This window comes from Diceros bicornis, chromosome 31 (genome assembly GCF_020826845.1).
Source record: "Diceros bicornis minor isolate mBicDic1 chromosome 31, mDicBic1.mat.cur, whole genome shotgun sequence".
Classification (NCBI taxonomy): domain Eukaryota; kingdom Metazoa; phylum Chordata; class Mammalia; order Perissodactyla; family Rhinocerotidae; genus Diceros; species Diceros bicornis.
This window is the reverse complement of record NC_080770.1, coordinates 16,183,837-16,203,704: the sequence shown is the minus strand read 5'-3', so window position 1 is coordinate 16,203,704 and position 19,868 is coordinate 16,183,837. Positions and strand designations below refer to the sequence as shown.

Genomic DNA, 19,868 nt, shown 5'->3' with positions numbered 1-19,868 from the left:
CGACATGGGAAAATCCGGTGGTATGGAGAAGAGAGAAGGTATATCAAGGTCCATAGTAGCTTCTCTTATAGACTTAGTTACTGCCAGGGCAGTTTTCCTACTTGGGGACTTCCTATAAGATAGAGAGAAGGGTAGATAGTAGATTGTAAGGCATTTCTAGGTAAAGTGAGCTGGAGGTAGGGGTTTGTTTCTTTTCTTAGAATGGTCTAGAGTTTAAGCGTATATTGTTCACTTCATTAATTTTTTGTTTTTCTTTCCTTACGTGAAGGTGAAGAAAGTAGTGAAGACTGTGACAACACGGACAGTACAGCCAGTCCCTATGGGACCAGATGGGCTGCCTGTGGATGCCTCATCAGTTTCTAACAACTATATCCAGACTCTGGGTCGTGACTTCCGCAAGAATGGCAATGGGGGACCTGGTCCATACGTGGGGCAAGCAGGCACTGCTACCCTGCCCAGGAACTTCCACTACCCTCCTGATGGATATAGCCGCCACTATGAAGATGGTTATCCAAGTAGCAGTGACAACTATGGCAGTCTGTCCCGGGTGACCCGCATTGAGGAGCGGTATAGGCCCAGCATGGAGGGTTACCGGGCGCCTAGTAGACAGGATGTCTACGGGCCCCAGCCCCAGGTTCGGGTAGGTGGGAGCAGCGTGGATCTGCATCGCTTTCATCCAGAGCCTTATGGGCTAGAGGATGATCAGCGTAGCGTAGCCTACGATGACCTGGATTACGGCATGATGTCTGATTATGGCACTGCCCGTCGAACTGGGACACCCTCTGACCCTCGCCGACGCCTCAGGTAGGCAAGTAAAGGGGAAGGAAAGGTTCTTTCCAAGACAGTGAAAAGGGGTAGCTATTCCTTCTTCTTCTGAGTATTTTTTGGGATCAGAGACACTTGTGGCCCCCTCCCTTCTGCCTTTTTTTGTGGAAGGCCACCTTATTCTTCCCTTTTCTGATTTTACTAAGTATCTACTTGCTTTTTTGTCTCTTTTTCATTATAAAAATCACATATTCTAATTATGGAAAATGGCTTGTGATGGTTATCTGCTCTGTGTCCTGAAGAGTGGCCTTTGTTTCTATGCTAAGAGTTTCTGCTATTTCTGCCTAAGATCTGACCCCCTTTTGGTGATAGGGAGCCACACAAAGGAGCCTGGTGCCTGGGGCTGTGGAATACTCACTTGTTCCTGTGAATTTCCTCAGCTTGTGGTTTGGTATTAGAACAGAGTTGAGAGTTTTAGGCTTTCAGGGCCAGAATAGATAGTTAAGGGTATATATAAGAACCCTCTCTGTGGTGGTTTTAATCTCAAGTTAAAAACAAACCTTGATCTCACAAAAGCCCTGACACTTTGTGCTTAGGTTCTTACCTTTGATTATAAAGTGAAATGGGGGTGGCATCCTTAGAGGATGGTACATTAGTGACACTCTGAAAGGTCACTAAGCAGCTGCCTATTTTGATTTACTACTCATCCCTGGGGATTCTTTGGTGGTGTGAAAAAGTGAGTGATTGATGTTTGGACTGGTGGATGGTTTGCCTTGAGAGAATGCTTTAGAATGGGGCTTGGCAAACTTTTTCTGTAGAGGACCAGATAGAACTATTTTAGGCTTTGCAGGCCGTATATCATTTTTGTTGTATGTTGTTGTTCTTTTTACAACCTTTTAAAAATATAAAAACCATTCTTAGTTCTGCGGCTGTATAAAACAAGTTTGGCCTTTGGGCTGCCAACCCCACTTGAGAATAAATCAGAGACAGTGTTTTCCAGGCAAAGAGAAATAATAAGAAATAAGGGAGAAGATTTATGGAAGTCTTGATGGTAAGGATATCCTAGCAGCTGTTGGTGAATTTCTGTATGGGTCATGACCTTCTAAAGCAAATGTCTTCGTGCTCATTTTCCTCATATTGAGTAGCTTTGGTTAACAGTGAACTGGGCTGGGCCAGGGGTAGAGGCCTCATTATCTAAGCCTGAGTCACTCACCTTTCAAGTATCTTTTGGACAGCTAATCCAATTCCCATGTGACTCACCTTTTATTCCTAGGGGGCACCAGACCTAAGCTGGTGCTGCTTGGAGCAGTGGTAGATAACAGCTATCACCGAAGGAGTCTGCCCAGGGTGTTGGCTCCTTCTGCTTGTTGACAAGTCTGCCTTTTCTGACTCCCTCATTAGTAGAGTGATTGGACCTAAGTGGGTGCTGGTGGCCAAGTCGTTTTCTGCTGTCGCTAGCCGTGGCAGTTGACATAAAGAGAGGGTTTTTGGGCCTGGTTCTTGGGTTTGTTCTGGGTAGCACTGGACTTGGAAACCTGCTTGACTAGCAAGAACATTTGCTGCTTCCTCTTCCGGGCCTAGGAGAGTAATACAAGGTCAAATGAAACAAGTGAGGCAGAGTGATTAGTGGAAAAAGCACTGAACCGAAAGACCTTAGTTCTAGTTGTGCCTTTGCCACTAGCTATGTAGCCTCAAGCAAGTCATTTAATCTTTCTGCGCACAGCTTTATTTGTAAAACAAAGGAAAGAGTGTCATGATCCACAGCTTGTAAAAGAAGAAAATAGATCTTGAGTGACCAAAAGTTTGGTTATGGTAATTGTTTTTGTAATTGCTTATATTAAAATAATAAAAGTAAAACATGCTCACTACAAAACTAGTAAAACCCAGAAAAGCACACCATCCATTGATAAAGAACTACTGCTAACATTTTGGTGCATTTCCTTTGAGTTCTTTTTCCTATGCTTGGAAACATATTCTGACTTTATTTTTCTGCTACTAAATTGGAATCTTACTATCATAACTGTTTAGTAGTCTACTTGTAAAACTTAGCCATATAGTCTGTTCATTTTGTTTCAGTGCTATTAAAAAATGGTGATTTTTACTAAATGCTTTGTCCATCTGAATCGCTGTTGAGTGGTTGACGTTGACAGCTATGAGGCAGGCCCTCTGCTCAGGCTAACCTTGAGGATTTGGTGGCAGTGGGAATGGTTTTGTGGAACAAACAATGGGCTTATTTGGAGAGTTCCACACAATAGATTCTCCTCTCTCCTGTGGGAGCCACAGAGTGAGATGAGCTCACAGATAATGGGTCTCTTCCTTCCTAGTGGTTATGAATAAATAATAGCATGACAGACTCACCCTCTAGTGGTTGTTGCTAGTACTGAAATAGGAAGAATGATCTCTGTTAGACTTTTCTCTTTACCTTCAATTGCTTTGTGCTTTGTCTTGTTCCTTTTCTTAGTGACTGGGAATCTCAAATATGATTGTGGTCAGTAGTCTCTATTTTGACAGAACTGGAGGTATTGTCTTTAGAAATTGGAGGCTAGAAATCATGCCTCGAACACATTTATTGAGTAGCAGAGATGATCTTGGGATGAACTGTGAAAATTAATATTCAAGCTTATGCCTCATTGATACCAAAGCGAAGCCCTCCATATGACGTAGCAAGAAGTCCTGTGCTGTTTTTACTCTATCACCTCCTCTTTTATAATTTCCAAAAGAGGGTAAAGAGAAGCTTAAATATAAAGTGTGTTTAAGGGTCTTATCCCACCACCTGTTTCCTGTGTGTAAATGCCTCATTTCCTGTCTAGCTATTGTGTGCTGACTCTGTGGCATTGAGTGCGTTGCTTTGGCTACCTCTGCTGTCTGAGGGTTTATTTCAGTCTCTACCCAGAGAAGTTAATAACTGTCAGGTGTCATTCAGATGCTCAGCAGTCAAGATTTGGTTCTTTATTTGTGATTCACATCTCTAAATACTCATTACTCTCCTCCAAGCTGGTAAACTTCACAGAAAAAAAGGTAGTTTTAGTCTAATTGCAGATGCCTTATTTAAAATTATTACCTTAACTCATTAAGAAAAGTTGATCAGTGTATCATTTATGCAAAGGAGAGTTAAGATCTAGTGTACTGGGGCTGAGATTACTCGTCCCTTGAAGATGAGGGGTAATGGGAGCTCTCCAGGAAGCCAGACTTGACAGCTTGATGTATTCCTCTTTCCTCTTGGTTCTTCCAACACCGCAGGAGCTATGAAGACATGATTGGTGAGGAGGTGCCATCGGACCAGTACTATTGGGCTCCTTTGGCCCAGCACGAACGGGGAAGTTTAGCAAGTTTGGATAGCCTGCGCAAGGGAGGGCCCGCACCCCCGAATTGGAGACAGCCAGAGCTGCCGGAGGTGATAGCCATGCTAGGATTCCGCTTGGATGCCGTCAAGTCCAATGCCGCTGCGTACCTGCAACACTTGTGCTACCGCAATGACAAGGTGAAGACCGACGTTCGGAAGCTAAAAGGCATCCCAGTACTGGTGGGATTGTTAGACCACCCAAAAAAGGAAGTGCACCTTGGAGCCTGTGGAGCTCTCAAGAATATCTCTTTTGGGCGTGACCAGGATAACAAGATTGCCATAAAAAACTGTGATGGTGTTCCTGCCCTTGTGCGATTGCTCCGAAAGGCTCGCGATATGGATCTCACTGAAGTCATTACTGGTGAGTTCTAGGCACAAGGGAAACTGCTAGGTTAGGGTCACGGTTACCCCTAGAGATGTTGAGAGCTAGAAGGATTTCGGTCTTTTTAATTTTGGTTAAAGGTTGTGAACTGGTGGCCTTTGGGTCAAATTCATCTCACAGATTTGTTTGGTCATGCAAGGTTTTCAAAATTTTAAAGAATTGGTTGCTAATGTTTAAAATTCAGAAGATTTGACTTAAAATTCCAGATTCTTGGCTTCTGTTAAAAATGTGCAAGAACTGGTAACAATAGATCTGTTTTGCTACCTGGCAGTAGTTGCCCTAAGCTGACTAGGACCCGTGCTCTCCAGTTTGCAGTAATCCCCAACACATTCTCTTGTCTCTGACCAACTACTGCCATATAGGAAATTGTCTCCCAAGCATTGAAGCTGAGTGTCAATTGTCATTTGTCCACATTCTTTTAATTTCTTTTAAGTATTTGCTTGTCCTGACTCACCTGCCTGACACGTATAGACATTTGAGCTTGTGGTCCCTGCTTTAGAAAAATGATTTTTTGGATTGTGGGTTGTGATTAATTAGTGTGTATTGAACACAATTTTGTGGATCACAACCAGAATTACAAGAGAAAGAAAGAAAGAGGGAAAAAGAAATAGCACAGACCATTGATTCTTGCCCCTAGAGGACATTTACTATGTCTGAAGATGTTTTTGGTTGTCATAACTTGGGACGTGGGGGAGGGAGTGCTACTGGCATCTAATGAGTAAAGGTCAGAGATACTGCTAAACATCTAACAATGGACAGGACACCTCCCACAACAAGAAATTATCTGACCCAAAACGTCAGTGGTGCTGACGTTGGGAAACTCGGGTGTAGATAGCACAGAGAACATTGCGTATAGTAAGTATTGTTTTATAAAACTGTTTCATGATAAGTATATTTGTATTGAACCATAATGTGAAATATATTTCTTATAAAAGTTTGAATATCGTTACAAGGTATTTGCTCATTGGGGAAGACTGGGAAATGACGGAATAGGAGATTCTCTTTGGCATTCTTCAAACGTGTTGTCTTGGGTGTTGGAGAACTATCTGATGAGTTGTCTCTGCCAGGAACCCTGTGGAATCTTTCATCCCATGACTCAATCAAAATGGAGATTGTGGACCATGCACTGCATGCCTTGACAGATGAAGTGATCATTCCGCATTCTGGTTGGGAGCGGGAACCTAATGAAGATTGTAAGCCACGCCATATTGAGTGGGAGTCGGTGCTCACCAACACAGCTGGCTGCCTTAGGTAACATAAGGGCTTTCAGAGTATGAAGATTGAATTTTTGAGGACTAACTTAAATTTCTTTTTAAAAAAAAGTTTAAATTCTTTAGCCTGTCATTTAGCCTCCATTCCTATCTCTATTGTAGACTCTGACTCCAGCCTGTCTTTCTACCTTTGTCACTACTCCCTTGTGTACTGCATACACCTGCTATGTCGGTTTACTTGCTGTTCCCCATACGTCCTCCTCACTGCTGTGCCTCTTTGAGTTTGTTCATTTAACTTGGTAAACGTTTGTTCAGTACCTACCACCTGTAAGGCACTTTGTCTGGTCCTGGGCTTGTGTGTCTGTATCCCTGCCCTCAATTATCTGTATTTCACGTCAGGCTGTGATAAATGCAACAAGAGTTCAGACTACTAGAAGGATAGGGGGTGGAGTGAGGAAGATCTGTTCTTCCTTCAGTCTGCAATGCCCTTCTCTCCTTATTTATCTTTTTAGGCTAAACTCAAGTGCCTTTATTTCATGAAACTTTTCCTAATTTCTTCTTCTTTTATCCTATAGATGCTGCAATATATTCTTTCTTTCTTTGCAATGTACTCCTATGTGCTCTGCCCCATTCTTCATTTGTACTTCCGTATAAGAAGTATCTATTCTATCTTAAATTATCTTTGTTGATATACTTTGTTTACACCTACCCCCCACCCCCGGTCTGGTTATAAATGTCCTGAGAGCAGGGACTATCTTATTCAAGTTTCTGTCAGCTTCAGTGCCTTGCTTATAACGTGTATTCACTATTTGTTATACTGAGTAGAAAAGGTATTGAGGAGGCTTACAGCTGTCAAGGGTATTAAGGGAGGATTTCTGGATTTGAGTCACCCTGAAGCCTCTCCTTTTCCCCTCAGAAATGTCAGCTCAGAGAGGAGTGAAGCTCGCCGGAAACTTCGGGAATGTGATGGTTTAGTGGATGCCCTCATTTTCATTGTTCAGGCTGAGATTGGGCAGAAAGACTCGGACAGCAAGGTGAGTTAATGGCTGAATGAATTCCATTCACAACAACCATGAGGTACCTGTAGTGCAGACCGATCATCTCAGGCTTTCAGATAACATTAGATACCTATACCAGCCCTTCCTCCCTAAAGCAGGTGTTCACCTCAGAAGAAAATATTTTCTTTAGAATTTCCTTCACCTACATAATATATTTTAAAGCTGTTTAGCTGTACTTCCAAGGCTGTACATTTTTCGAAGTAGGAAAAAGTCAGAGTGACCTTAAATTTTGTGTCACACACCAAATGGTGGCAGAAACCTTCTATTAGCCTGAGGCTACAAGGATTTTGCAAAGCTTGGGGCACCTAAGAGGCCTTGTGAGAGATGATGGATTGGGCTATGCTTTTGAGGATCAGTATTTTAATACCTGAATCATGAAGCCTTTACTTGCTGGGAAATCACTATCGGCATTCTCTTCTCTTGTTGAGCCTTTTGTCTTGTGTTCCCAAGCTTGTGGAGAACTGTGTTTGCCTCCTTCGGAACTTGTCGTATCAAGTTCACCGGGAGATCCCACAGGCAGAACGTTACCAAGAGGCCCCTCCCAGTGTTGCCAACAATACAGGGCCACATGCTGCCAGTTGCTTTGGGGCGAAGAAGGGCAAAGGTGAGTCTTTGTTCCTTGTTCCTTGCTCTTTAACGTAGGACAGGGAGAGGAAGGAACGCTTAGCATTAGGTGCAAAATACATGCCGAGCAGTACAGGAATCTGCCTAGTCGAGGATGTCTTTTTGCTCTGTTGCTGCTTCCCCTGTGTTGTGTGCTTCGTTCGAGGCAGTGATGATGGTGGTGGTGGTGGTGGTAGTGGTATCAATGATTGGGGCAGTGAAGGACAAGAACTCAACTAATCTGGGGCCTTCTCCCCCATTCCTCCTTTGTGTTTCCTGTGTTTTTCTTTTCCTCTCTGCTTTCCTGCTTATTTCCCATGATCTTGTTGACATCTCTCTCCTGCATTTTTCTTCCTTCATTTCTCTCCTCTGCTTTCCACCTTGGGTGACGCACTGGAAGATGAGTGGTTCTCCAGAGGTGAGTGGAATCTTTTAAGGCGCTTATCTACTTCTAATTTGCATGTTCGGGTTTTAGCTTCCCTCGTAGTTCCTTGCCTAACCCTTCCCTGTGGATGCATGTAGGAACATTCATTTGAGGAAGACCATTGAAACAAGGTTAGCTCTTCTGAGCTAATGGCTCATGGCATGCTATTTCTGGGCAGTCCCAGTTATCAGAACTCAGGACAATAGCAACAACAGTGGTTATCCTTATCTTACCTATTTGCTGCCTGTTTTCTATCCTTGTTTCTGCGCAGCTCCATGCTGAGACAAGCTGGGGGCCCTGATTTATTTTTTGTTGTTACCCTTCTTGATGCATCTCTGATCCAAAGATTTTGACTGAAGAATAGAAAATGCACCAGGCGGACCCTTTCTTTTCTTAAACTTTTTACCCCTCTCTCCTTTTTTTAATTTCCAAAGGGAAAAAACCCACAGAGGATCCAGCGAATGATACAGTGGATTTCCCTAAAAGAACTAGTCCTGCTAGAGGTAACTTATCTTTTTCTTTTCGGTCTCCAAGGGTCTCGTAAATGTAGACCACAGAGAAGTATTTGGTAGCCTAACAGTAGGCTAAGCAGTATGTTCACTGTTCTCTCTTGTCGGACTTAATGGATTTGAAGTGATGGTGAGAGTATTGGGAAACTCCGTGGTATGATAGCAGTAACTTACAAAGGACTGCTTGTTATGGCAGCTATTCAGATTACTTGAGGATAGGATAAGGTCCTGATGGTAGTCTAGACTAGAAACTTAGGTACCCTAAATGGCTACTACAGTTCTTGGGACTTAAACTTTACCTGTTATAAGAAGCCTCTTTATCACAGTTTGAATCTTTATATTCATCAGTAGAGTGAGTCCAAAATTTACAGCTCTCTATGATAGGCCCTTTTACTTAGTAAAAGTGGGCAGAGTGACTCAGTTAAGTTAGAAATAATTCATTTGAGATGAGGAATCTTAAAACCTGAGTGCTATCAGTGAGCAAATGAATCCCCTGAGTACCCATGCCCTGAGTGCCAAGCAAGGCCAAAGTAAACTGGGAGAAAAGAGGCAAGGAGGAAGCAGAGAGAGGAGTTGCATATGATGAGTTGCTATCTGTTCTGCTCTTACTGTGGATTAATTATTCTTAAGAAGGCATGGAGTCAAGCCTCTGAGTTTGCTGTTGGGCAAATAAGAGAGTTTAGGGAATTTAATCCTGTAGGAGCACAAATCCATCAATCCAGGCCAGACTTCAACCAGCCAGCACCTGGTTTGTAGGTACTGATTCGCATCCTCTGCTTTCTTGCCCTTTCTTGTGCAGGCTATGAGCTTTTATTTCAGCCAGAGGTGGTTCGGATATACATCTCACTTCTCAAGGAAAGTAAGACTCCTGCCATCCTAGAAGCCTCAGCTGGAGCTATCCAGAACTTGTGTGCTGGGCGCTGGACAGTGAGTACCTTTTAGAAAATGGATTTGGAGGTGAGACAACTTAGCTAACTAGTTTGTGGTCATTTATAATTTGTTCCACCTCTTTCCTTGTGCTACTTCTAGTATGGTCGATACATCCGCTCCGCTCTGCGTCAAGAGAAGGCTCTTTCTGCCATTGCTGACCTCCTGACCAATGAACATGAGCGAGTGGTGAAAGCTGCATCTGGAGCACTGAGAAATCTGGCCGTGGATGCTCGCAACAAAGAATTAATTGGTAAGGAGTTGGACATTAACCTTTACCTCAGCACCTAGTACAGTGCCTTTAATCCAGCAGGTGCTAAACAATTTATTTATTGAAATGACAGAGGAGGAGGATCCTAGCCCTCCATCGTTTGTGAACCGAGGGTTGGAGAGGTTATAGTGTAATGGTTCTTAGAAGGACAAGAAGTGATGACTCTTCAGAACTAGAATGTTAATAGCTATTATTTATTAAGCACTTACATTGTTAGTAGGCCTAGTTAAGCACTTCTGTATGTTCTCATTTAGTCGTCACCACTTTATAAAGGTCCTTTTTTTTTTTTTTATAGAATAAGGAAACTGAGGGTTAGGGAAGTTAAGTAATTTGCACAGTTAGTATAGCTCATAAGTGGCAAAGCCCAGCTTTTTGTTTTTTTAAATTCATAATGACTGTATTCTATTAAACTATTATAATGTTAAATATACTGTTTTCATTAGAACATCTGAAAGGACTGTGTAGCATATTTGATATACAGTATTGAGATTGTTTCAACATAACTGAAGAAGGAGAGAATAAATAAAAGAATAGGAAGGACAATAAATTCATTGCTATTCCAGATCCTTTGTTCTTTTGATGTTATAATCCCACAGGAGTAGGAAGTGAATTCACATGGGCAGTGCCTATACTTTATATGATTAATGCAGTTACGCATAGTGTTAGGCTCCTCCTAACCTGACTCAGCTTGTTCTTCCTGCACATGTTCCTTTTCTCTTACCATTGTAGGTAAACATGCTATTCCCAACTTGGTAAAGAATCTGCCAGGAGGGCAGCAGAGCCCTTCCCAGAATTTCTCTGAAGACACCGTGGTCTCTATTTTGAACACCATCAATGAGGTTATTGCCGAGAACTTGGAGGCTGCCAAAAAGCTTCGAGAGACACAGGGTATTGAGAAGCTGGTGTTGATCAACAAATCAGGGTGAGCTTAACACTTAAAATTATAGCTGGAAGAATTTGAGTATGAGAGGGTCGTTGCTAGGAAGGAGGTTTCTCCTATTTTCTAAGGTTATTTTCCCTTGTTCACATGTAAAGTGTGAAGAGGTATCGCTCCATTTTCTGTGTTAGTGTTGATCCATAAATTGATAACAGACTCTTCCATCAAACATTTTTTTGTGTCACTGTTTGGGACAGAATACGGGTCTTGGTGAATACTTGATCTTGTGCATTTTGGCATTTATATTCTTACGTTACTTTATATTAGAACGTATAGATTCTCAGCTTCTTCCCTAGTCTTACATCCAGATTCCATATGGTATTACTTTCCTCATAAGGAACCGCTCAGAAAAAGAAGGTCGAGCAGCAGCACTTGTATTACAAACAATCTGGGGCTATAAGGAACTGCGGAAGCCACTGGAAAAAGAAGGATGGAAGAAATCAGACTTTCAGGTAGAATATCTCTTGGGACTGAGACTTTTACCTTTTTTTTTCTTGGTCTATGGTTATGCTTCTCTCTTTGGTTTCTTCTGTTTCCCTATCACACTAAATCTGCTTTTAACCCAAGTCTCTGTTCGTAAGGAAATCATTTGGTTTACTCTTCCCCAAAAAAGAATGGTGCCTACAGTTCATTTGCTGCCAAAATAACTCTGATCTTCCTCTGTCTAATAGCATACTATAAGTGCTGGTGGCGATGGAGGATGATGGCCTTTTTGACTTTTCCCCAACTCTGCCTTAGCCCTTTGAAGGAGTTAGCCGTTTTCTGAGATTTCTGATAGTATCAGTGTTTGGTACCTTTGTAATCTATTCAGGAACACAAATAGAAGCCATAATATCCTAGTTTGGTTCACTATGTAGGTATTTATTTAACCCTTTTGGTGAGAGTTGTATTTGGGAATAGGGACCTAAAGATCTGTCCCCATGAGGGATAAGATATGGGTGAATTCAGTGCTCTATGACAGTATTGCATTCTGTTTGCCTCCAGGTGAATCTAAACAATGCTTCTAGAAGCCAGAGCAGTCATTCATATGATGATAGCACACTCCCTCTCATTGACCGGAACCAGAAATCAGGTATAGTATCCAGGGGACATACCCCTCTGCTTTTATTCCACATCTACTATTCTTCTTCTTCTTCTTCTTTTTTTTTTGTGAGGAAGATCGGCCCTGAGCTAACATCTGCCAATCCTCCTCTTTTTGCTGAGGAAGACTGGCCCTGGGCTAACATCCATGCCCATCTTCCTCCACTTTATATGGGACGCTGCCACAGCATGGTGTGACAGGCGGTGCGTCGATGCGTGCCTGGGATCCGAACCAGCGAACCCCGGGACGCCGCAGCGGAGCACAGGCATTTAACTGCTTGCGCCACTGGGCCTGCCCCACATCTACCATTCTTCAGTGTGCTTACTATCTAAGAAATAAGATATATATTTATTTGTAAATGAGCTAGTCTTTTGGTTGAGGGGGATAGTACTTTCCCTCAGGATTGTAACACAGCAGCTGCTAGTCCTGAGCATTAGAAAATAAAACAAGGGGCTGGCCGGGTGGCATAGTGGTTAAGTGTGTGCACTCCGCTTTGGCGGCCCAGGGTTCGCAGGTTCGGATCCTGGGCTTGCACTGATGCACCGCTTGTCAAGCCATGCTGTGGTAGCGTCCCATATAAAGTAGAGGAAGATGGGCATAGATGTTAGCCCAGGGCCAATCTTCCTCAGCAAAAAAGAGGAGGATTGGTGATGGATGTTAGCTCAGAGCTGATCTTCCTCACAAAAAAAAAGAAAAAAGAAAATAAAACGAAACAGGCAGTTAGCCAGGTGTGGTTCCCTGTCTTTGCTTGTGGACTTAAAATGACTAGAAAGTGAACCCTAGTCTCTTTATTTTCTCTATTTGAGATATATATGGCATTGTATAAATTTAAGGTGTACAACATAGTGATTTGATATATGTATATTACTGCAAAATGATTGTTTTTTTCCTTTTAAATTTCCACATAATACCAAATAATACATGGATGTTTACTGTTGAAACAACCAGGAAAATAACAACAATAAAAAATCACTTATTCTCTTACCTAGAGATAACCACTGCTATTTTCAGTTATATCTTTCAAACGCTTTTGCCATGTGAGCAAACATTTTTCCCCAAAAGATGAATTATATATTTTATTTTGTAAAATGTCTTCTTTTTCACTTGTGTGTATTGTAACCCTTGTTATCTTAATGACACTTGGTTTTTGCCTCAGTCAGGGTTCTTGAAATGTGGTCTGAGGGTCCCCATGTCTGTTGACATTGTGCTGATGGTGCAGAAACAGCAGTTGGTGCTTATTGCTGGAGGCTGAGCATAAACCAGGGCAATGACACCAAACCAAACTAGTTGTCATAGTCTTTTTTTTTTTTTTTTTTGCTGAGGAAGATTAGCCCTGAGCTAACATCTGTGCCCATCTTCCTCTGTTTTGTATATGGGATGCCACCACAGCATGGCTTAATGAGCGATGCGTAGGTCTGTACCTGGGATCCGAACCTGTGAACCCTGGGCTGCCGAAGTGGAGTGCGTGAACTTAACCACACCACCAGCCAGCTGGTCCTTATTCATTGTAGTCTTTATTGCTGTGTACTCACAGTTTAAAAAAGGAGCAAATTTCTTAAGAATGTACTTGATGGAACTGTAAAAATTATTTTACTGTTTCTACCCTTGAGTACACATCTTTTTAATACTCTGTGATGGTGAAATAGGAGGTACTCATCAAGTACTCTGCTGCATGCCAAAGCGTGATGGTTGTCTTGAAGAAAAGCAGTTGTGCTATTGAGTTACTAGTTGGACTAGCCACTTTTTATGGAATACCATTTTTACTTGAAAAAAATGACAGACAAACTGGTTATTCAGACTTGGGTATTTGGCAGACATTTTCTTGAAAATCGGTACAGCGAGCTTGTCACTTTGAGGAAAAATAACTGACAGTACTGAAGTTTCAAGTGAAAATTATAATTTCGTATCTACCACTGTAAGCCTGGTAACATCTCAATGCTTAAAGGACTTTTTCAATGAATCAGTGGTGATATTAATGAATGTGATTTTTTTGATATTGTATAGTGAAATGTGTTAACGTTTAGAAGACTTGCATAACTCTATGAACCAGTATTTTCCAAGTGACTAATGCATGATGTTCTAAAATCATGCACAGGGAATTGATCCATTCAAAGTGCAAGACAGATCAATGGATTTTAATTTAACAGCATATGAAGATGTCATTAGTTTGGATTCAGATTCCATATTGCTGCTAACCTTAAAGAAACTCTACGTGTTGAGTATTAGTATACTATCAAAGAATATCCACAATTATCTGAAAAGACTATTAAAATTCTCCTCCCTCTTCTAACTTCTTATCTGTGTGAGGCTGGATTTTCTTCATACGCTTCAACCAAAATAACATCACAACAGATTGAATGCAGAAGCAGATATGAGAATCCAGCTATCTTCTATTAAGCCAAACTTCAAAGACGTACAAAAACGTAAAACAATGCCTTTTTTAAAATTAAAAGTGTTATTTATGTTAACATGGAGTAAGTTTATTTTTAGTGAAATAAATATTTAGAATTTCTCAGTACAGTAGATATTAATACATATAACCCACACCAATGAAAGCTCTTTGCATCCTCATAACTTTTAAGACTGTAAAGGGACCTTGAGACCAAATATTTGAAAACTGCTCTCTTAGAATTTCTTATGTTATGAGTTGTAGGAGAGTCCCACGAGAGCTTTGTCTACTGCCTGGCACATAGTGGGTGTTCAGTAATAATTTGATGGGAGGGAGGGAGGGAGGACAGACTAGAGAGCAATTTTTATGATGAGTATAGATTTTGAAGAGTTGGTTTTTGACCTGGATAACTTTCTGACTCCATATAGATAAGAAACCTGATCGGGAAGAAATTCAGATGAGCAATATGGGATCAAACACAAAATTGTTAGGTAGGTGATTAATTCCTGCCTAAGGATATGGAGTACTGTTTCACTGGGACAAGGACAACTGTCTGGCTCTGCAATTCTTTCTAGCACCCTCACCATTTACCATCCTGGAAGAGCATTGGCTGGACATTTCCGTTTGGAAGGATGTGAGGAAATTTAGGAAAACTTGATCCATTTACTTTTTTCCTCATTCCCATATGCTCAAAGGTTTAAAAAAAAAAAAAAAAAACTTATTTATTTATTTATTTTTTTCCCCCAAAGCCCCAGTAGATAGTTGTATGTCATAGTTGCACAGCCTTCTAGTTGCTGTATGTGGGAGCGGCCTCAGCATGGCTGAAGAAGCGGTGCGTCGGTGCGCGCCCAGGATCCGAACCTGGGCCGCCAGCAGTGGACCGCGCGCACTTAACCGCTAAGCCACGGGGCTGGCCCAAAAATAAAAATCTTCATATGCTTTCCCCATTACTACAGAATCAGGTTTGTGTCCCTAAATTGTTGCTTTCAAAGTCTGATCCCAGGCTTCCTCTCTATCTTCTCTCCATGTACTCTGTTTCCACCCACCTGAAACAGCTGGGCTCACATAATACCGTCTATTGGAACATCCTTGCCATTTGCTGTCTTTTTTTTTTTTTTCCCCTTTTTCTCCCCAAAGCCCCAGTAGATAGTTGTATGTCATAGTTGCACATCCTTCTAGTTGCTGTACGTAGGATGCCACCTCAGCATGGCTGGACAAGCGGTGCGTTGGTGCGCGCCTGAGATCTGAACCCATGCCGCCAGTAGCGGAGCGCACGCTCTTAACCGCTAAGCCACAGGGCCGGCCCCCAGCCATTTGCTTTCTAAATTCTTTTCATCCCCAAATGCTTAACTGAAGTCTTATCTCATTTGTTAGGTCCTTCCTAACTATTGCAGCACACCTCATTCTCTCCTCTTAATTCCAATAATCTTTATAGACAGATCTCTTCAGTTTAGCTTTATTATTATATGTCATACTCTGTGTATTTCGTATGTATTGGCTTCCTGATTAGATTCAAGTTCTTTTTCAGTCGGGGACCAACAGACCTTAATGCCTTTCTGGAGCATTTGGCAAAGCTCAGTTCCCAGCAGAGGTGCCTAACTCACACTTAACTGCTTAATATGTATTGTGCACTAATATATATGGTACACTAATATATATATAGTACACTAGAGAGGAATATCATGTTTCTGTGTACTTTTTTCACTAGATAACAACTATTCCACACTGAATGAGAGAGGGGACCACAGCAGAACACTGGATCGATCCGGAGATCTAGGTGAAATGGAGCCATTGAAGGGAACACCCCTGATGGTAAATTTTCTTTATGTACTGTTATCCTTCTAAGACTAGTTCTGTTTTGAAGCCTGCATGTTTTGTGAAATAGGAGAAAAGTACCTAGTGAAAGACAGCATCCTTTTCTGGTAGGAGTTTTTGGGGAAAAAGTGGGAGTTCTGACTGACGGGATTTCTTGAGCCATTCTGTGGTGGTCAAGATGGGGGAAGGAAGGCTATAAACGTGTTGCTTATATGACTAACGCCAACTGATCTATTCTCACATCACTATCTTCCTGTCCCTGCCTTTTCTTGAATGTCTTGCCCTTCACTTACTACTATCTTGTTTTGTTTGAGTTTACAAGTTTTGGGGTTTTCCCTAGATCTGGCACACACTCAAGTGGTTACTATTTACTTACTCTCATACTAACAAATTGCATGTGTTCACAGCAGGACGAGGGGCAGGAATCTCTGGAGGAAGAGTTGGATATGTTGGTTTTGGATGATGAGGGGGACCAAGTGTCTTACCCCCCCATGGTATGTCCTCCAGCCACCCCCAAGATCATCCTCGAGGAAGCAGGCCCCTGTGTGCCAGCAGTTTGCCAATCATGCTAATCTGATCAGGCCCGAGACACTAGTCTCAGCCAATTGGGGCTTGGGGGTGCTGCATCTGTGATTGTTACCTCTTTAAGAGGCTGGGACACACCACTGGTGATCTGATTCTCCATTATGTGCTACTTTCCTCCCTCCAGATTTGCTCAGCTATCTTTTGAATCTCTTTATTCCCAACCCTATTAACATCTCTTTCTCTTTTTTCCCTACAGCAGAAGATTTAGCACCACTATCTCCGCTACATCTGGGCTTATAATATATGTACTTTTATTTTTTGGTGGTGAAATGGACTGATTTTTCCCTTTCTTCGCTGGACTATTGTGCCAACTGCCAGGCTGCCTCCTGCCCTTATAGCCCTAAGTGGCTGCCTTCTTTCCATCAACTCCTAACTTTTTCCAGTGAAGCTTAGTTGTCCCTCCTCCCCTCTACAAATCCCCTCCAATTGCTCCTAAGAAGCCTTGACTCAGTTATATGCATATCTTGAGAAACTGCTGCAGATTAGCTCTTTTTTGCCAGCTCTCCCTGGAACTCTTGGCCTTGTGTGGAAGGAGGGGAGAGAGTGGGAATCTTCACTGGAAGCTGTGGGAAGAATTGGAAGTTACGTGCTATATATGCAGTGTCCAGCAATGCATAAACCGATGATTCTTAATCAAGATTTTTTTTTTCCTGGTGGGGAAGGGATTTTTTATGTTTTTGGAGAATGGGAAGTGCAAGCTCTTCCCTTATTCCTAATGACTATTTTTGAAGCAAAGAAGGCCGGCAACCTTGGCACATTCCATCTGGCAAGGGCTCTTAAGTAAGTGAAGGTCTCCTAGAACTGAGATTAAGAAACCTTGCTCTCCTCATCTCCAGGGCAGGGACCATCAAGGATCTACAGACTCCATCTCTTCTCCAAGCCTCATGTCAACCCTGGGCTGCTGTCACTGCCCCTTACTGAGGCTGTCCTTAACCCTCCTCTCCCATCCTGTGATAATGTCTGCTGACTTGGCCTGGCCATTTCCAAGAGGCTATAGAAAGAGGAGACTGTGTCAAGGAAGACTTTTTGGGTGAGAAGGAGCAGAAAGATGTCTTATGGGGAGGAGAAAAACTTACTAAGAGGAGCTAATAGGAATGTACAAGAATCACTTAGTCTGAAACTGGCAGGAAGCTTCAAAGCTGGCTTCCCCCACCCTTATTTCTCCTTTTTCTACCCTTGGAGCCCTATCCTCCCCTGCCTCCTCCCTTGACTGGGTGGCTAACTAAAGGACTTGATGTACATACTCCTGCCCCCTTTACCCTTTAAAAGGTGAGATTGCCCCTGGCTTTGCCTCTTCTTTGTGCCTTTGGCCTGGGGTGCATCTCCTCCTTCCCTTCCATGTGCCTTTCTTTGCCTCTGCAGTCTCATTTTTCATGATTTTGCAAATTATATTTTGTTGCTTTCTTACCCACTATTGGCCCTAAATAAGCAGAAAGAAGAGAAGAGGTGACCTAGAGAACCTCAGATTCTCCACTGGGAATTGGTGTAGCCTCTAATTTCAGCCATCACAAGCTTTTGCTCAACATTATATGGTTGGGATTTTGCAAAAATCCTGTTCTGATGAATCTCAAAATGAGGTTGGTGGGAGGAGGTACGACTCTTACCCCTCAGTTGCCCAGAATTTACCATCATCTCTGAAGGGGTTATAGGGAAGTCGTGTCCCCCCCACCCCGAACCTCCTCCTTTCAGTTTAATGTATAGTAGCAGGTTGGGCTAGAGGAATCAGCTGCTGTGCTGGTTGATTTTTTTTTTTTTTTAAACCTTTTTCTTTATTTGCCTTTTACTCCTCCCCTTAATCTAAAGCTCTATTCAGTGCAACTGGAAATCTTTATCCTTCTCCTCTCTCCCCCTTCCCTTATATATTGAGGCTATGGGGTAGGAGAAAAGTGCACAATCCACCAACCCCCTTCCCGTTCCCCTTCTCCTATGCATTAAAATCCCTTATTTACCCTTTCCCCCCTCCCATTTCTTCCCACTCCTTTTCTGGCAAAAAGGAGCCTTTTCCTGTGACCCTAAGAGCATACTGCACAGGGGAATTGCCCCATCCGGACCTGGCTCCACTCTTGGTTTCTCTTGTCCTCTTCTGCTCTTTTCCTGGTGCTCTTTTTCTCGGTGGGGTGTGGGTAATAGAACAGTCGTGAGCTTTGGGGGACCTTTAACTATTTTGTTTTTTCTTTTTTGTCTATAAAAACACTAAACATTCAATTCCAGAGAACCAAAAATCCCACCTTCCCACCGAACACTACTAAGGGGCATGTCTTCTGCTCCATACCTTTTCTGTTTTTCTTTCTCTCTTGTTAATGCTTTTAAAAACAAATGAGTTTTTTATATAAATAAAGTTTTTAAAGTGTGTATGTGGGGGTTCTGTGTCATTTCTTCACTTCAAGCTATATCTCTTCTCTCCTTTCATCTTGGTTACTTCCTTATGTATCAGTGTCCTTTTTCTCTGCAGAGCACCCAAGAAGAGGGTTATACCAGGATGGATTTATTTTGAGCTCAGTCCCAACTCTTATCAAGCGACATTCCTTTTAATTATATATGGAACGTTTTTCCTTTGAAGATTCTTAAAAATTAAATGTGGCCAAGTAGAGCATGGGAAGTTGATCACTAACTTAGAGATAGGAAACTGAAGTATAAAGAATTAATGACTTCCTTAGTCACTGAAATTCTTGTGCAACATTGGACAAAACTAACACTGAATAAAGCCCATTGCAATACATGGCCCTCTTGAATGTAACATTTATGGGTAGAAGATTAGAATGTACCAACTCCAACTGCCGTCCTAATAAATATGAAAATGTAGAATTAAAAGGCTCATGTATATAAGTACTGAACAGTGGGCCATAATGTTGCTTCTCAGGCTATCTGCAGTCCTTTAATAAGAAGACAAGGGACAGGCCTATAGCTCCCTTTGGTGTCCTACCAAATAATACTTGGGTGGGTAGCAAATACTTGTTGGATTACCAGGGATTGTCTTTACTGCAGAGGCCAAGGATTAAGACCTGTGGAAAGAGACTTATTTTTCTGGGGCCCATATTTCCTGTTATATAATTAAAAGACTCGAGAATTTATGTAAAATGCTTTTTGTATGCCCGTTCTTTAGATTAAACATATATAGCTGCTTCAGATGATGATGTCATGTCTCAATTTTGTTGAATTAGGTCTTGGGTATGAAAACTCTCTCGGGCTAGTGAGACCAGGAAATCTAAGCATGGTAACTTGATTTGTGCCTGACAATTGTAGTTTTAGACTAGAAGGTTGATGAAGCACAGAGCCAAAAAGCTATTAGTGTTTGCTTTCCAAAGAGGTTTGGTAGCCTCACTTGAGATGGTTTTTTATCAACGGAGATAAACCTGGCTGCTCGTGAATAGCCTTTGTTTCTGTTATGTTCTTTATTATCCACTGGCATTGAACTATATACAAACCTTACTCTTCTCCCGTCTCTCTGGATTGGTCCATTTGTTTTGTCTCATTCAGTAAATATTTACTGAGCATCTTCTATATGCTAGGCATTGTTATGGATGTTAGGTTTAGATTAGAGAAGGAAACATGTGGCCCTTTCTCATAT

At 42.0% G+C, this 19,868-nt stretch overlaps 1 protein-coding gene across 15 annotated transcripts in view; it reads left to right on the top strand.

The window, feature by feature from the left end:
• The window catches only part of CTNND1 (catenin delta 1), a 47,889-nt gene extending 28,463 nt beyond the window's left edge, over positions 1-19,426 (top strand). For 9 of the 15 annotated variants that reach the window (XM_058526830.1, XM_058526825.1, XM_058526828.1 and 6 more), the window contains 16 exons: positions 269-804; positions 4,006-4,469; positions 5,558-5,741; positions 6,618-6,735; positions 7,210-7,363; positions 7,763-7,780; positions 8,221-8,289; positions 9,095-9,222; positions 9,325-9,475; positions 10,223-10,415; positions 10,768-10,882; positions 11,415-11,502; positions 14,329-14,391; positions 15,609-15,712; positions 16,123-16,209; positions 16,497-19,426. In XM_058526830.1, coding sequence (XP_058382813.1) covers positions 269-804; positions 4,006-4,469; positions 5,558-5,741; positions 6,618-6,735; positions 7,210-7,363; positions 7,763-7,780; positions 8,221-8,289; positions 9,095-9,222; positions 9,325-9,475; positions 10,223-10,415; positions 10,768-10,882; positions 11,415-11,502; positions 14,329-14,391; positions 15,609-15,712; positions 16,123-16,209; positions 16,497-16,508 — 2,484 coding nt within the window. In that variant the 3' untranslated portion in view covers positions 16,509-19,426. The remainder of the gene's footprint in view (positions 1-268; positions 805-4,005; positions 4,470-5,557; positions 5,742-6,617; positions 6,736-7,209; positions 7,364-7,762; positions 7,781-8,220; positions 8,290-9,094; positions 9,223-9,324; positions 9,476-10,222; positions 10,416-10,767; positions 10,883-11,414; positions 11,503-14,328; positions 14,392-15,608; positions 15,713-16,122; positions 16,210-16,496) is intronic. The other 6 variants (XM_058526831.1, XM_058526834.1, XM_058526833.1 and 3 more) reach the window with 6 other exon arrangements.
• Positions 19,427-19,868: the final 442 nt, after the last annotated feature.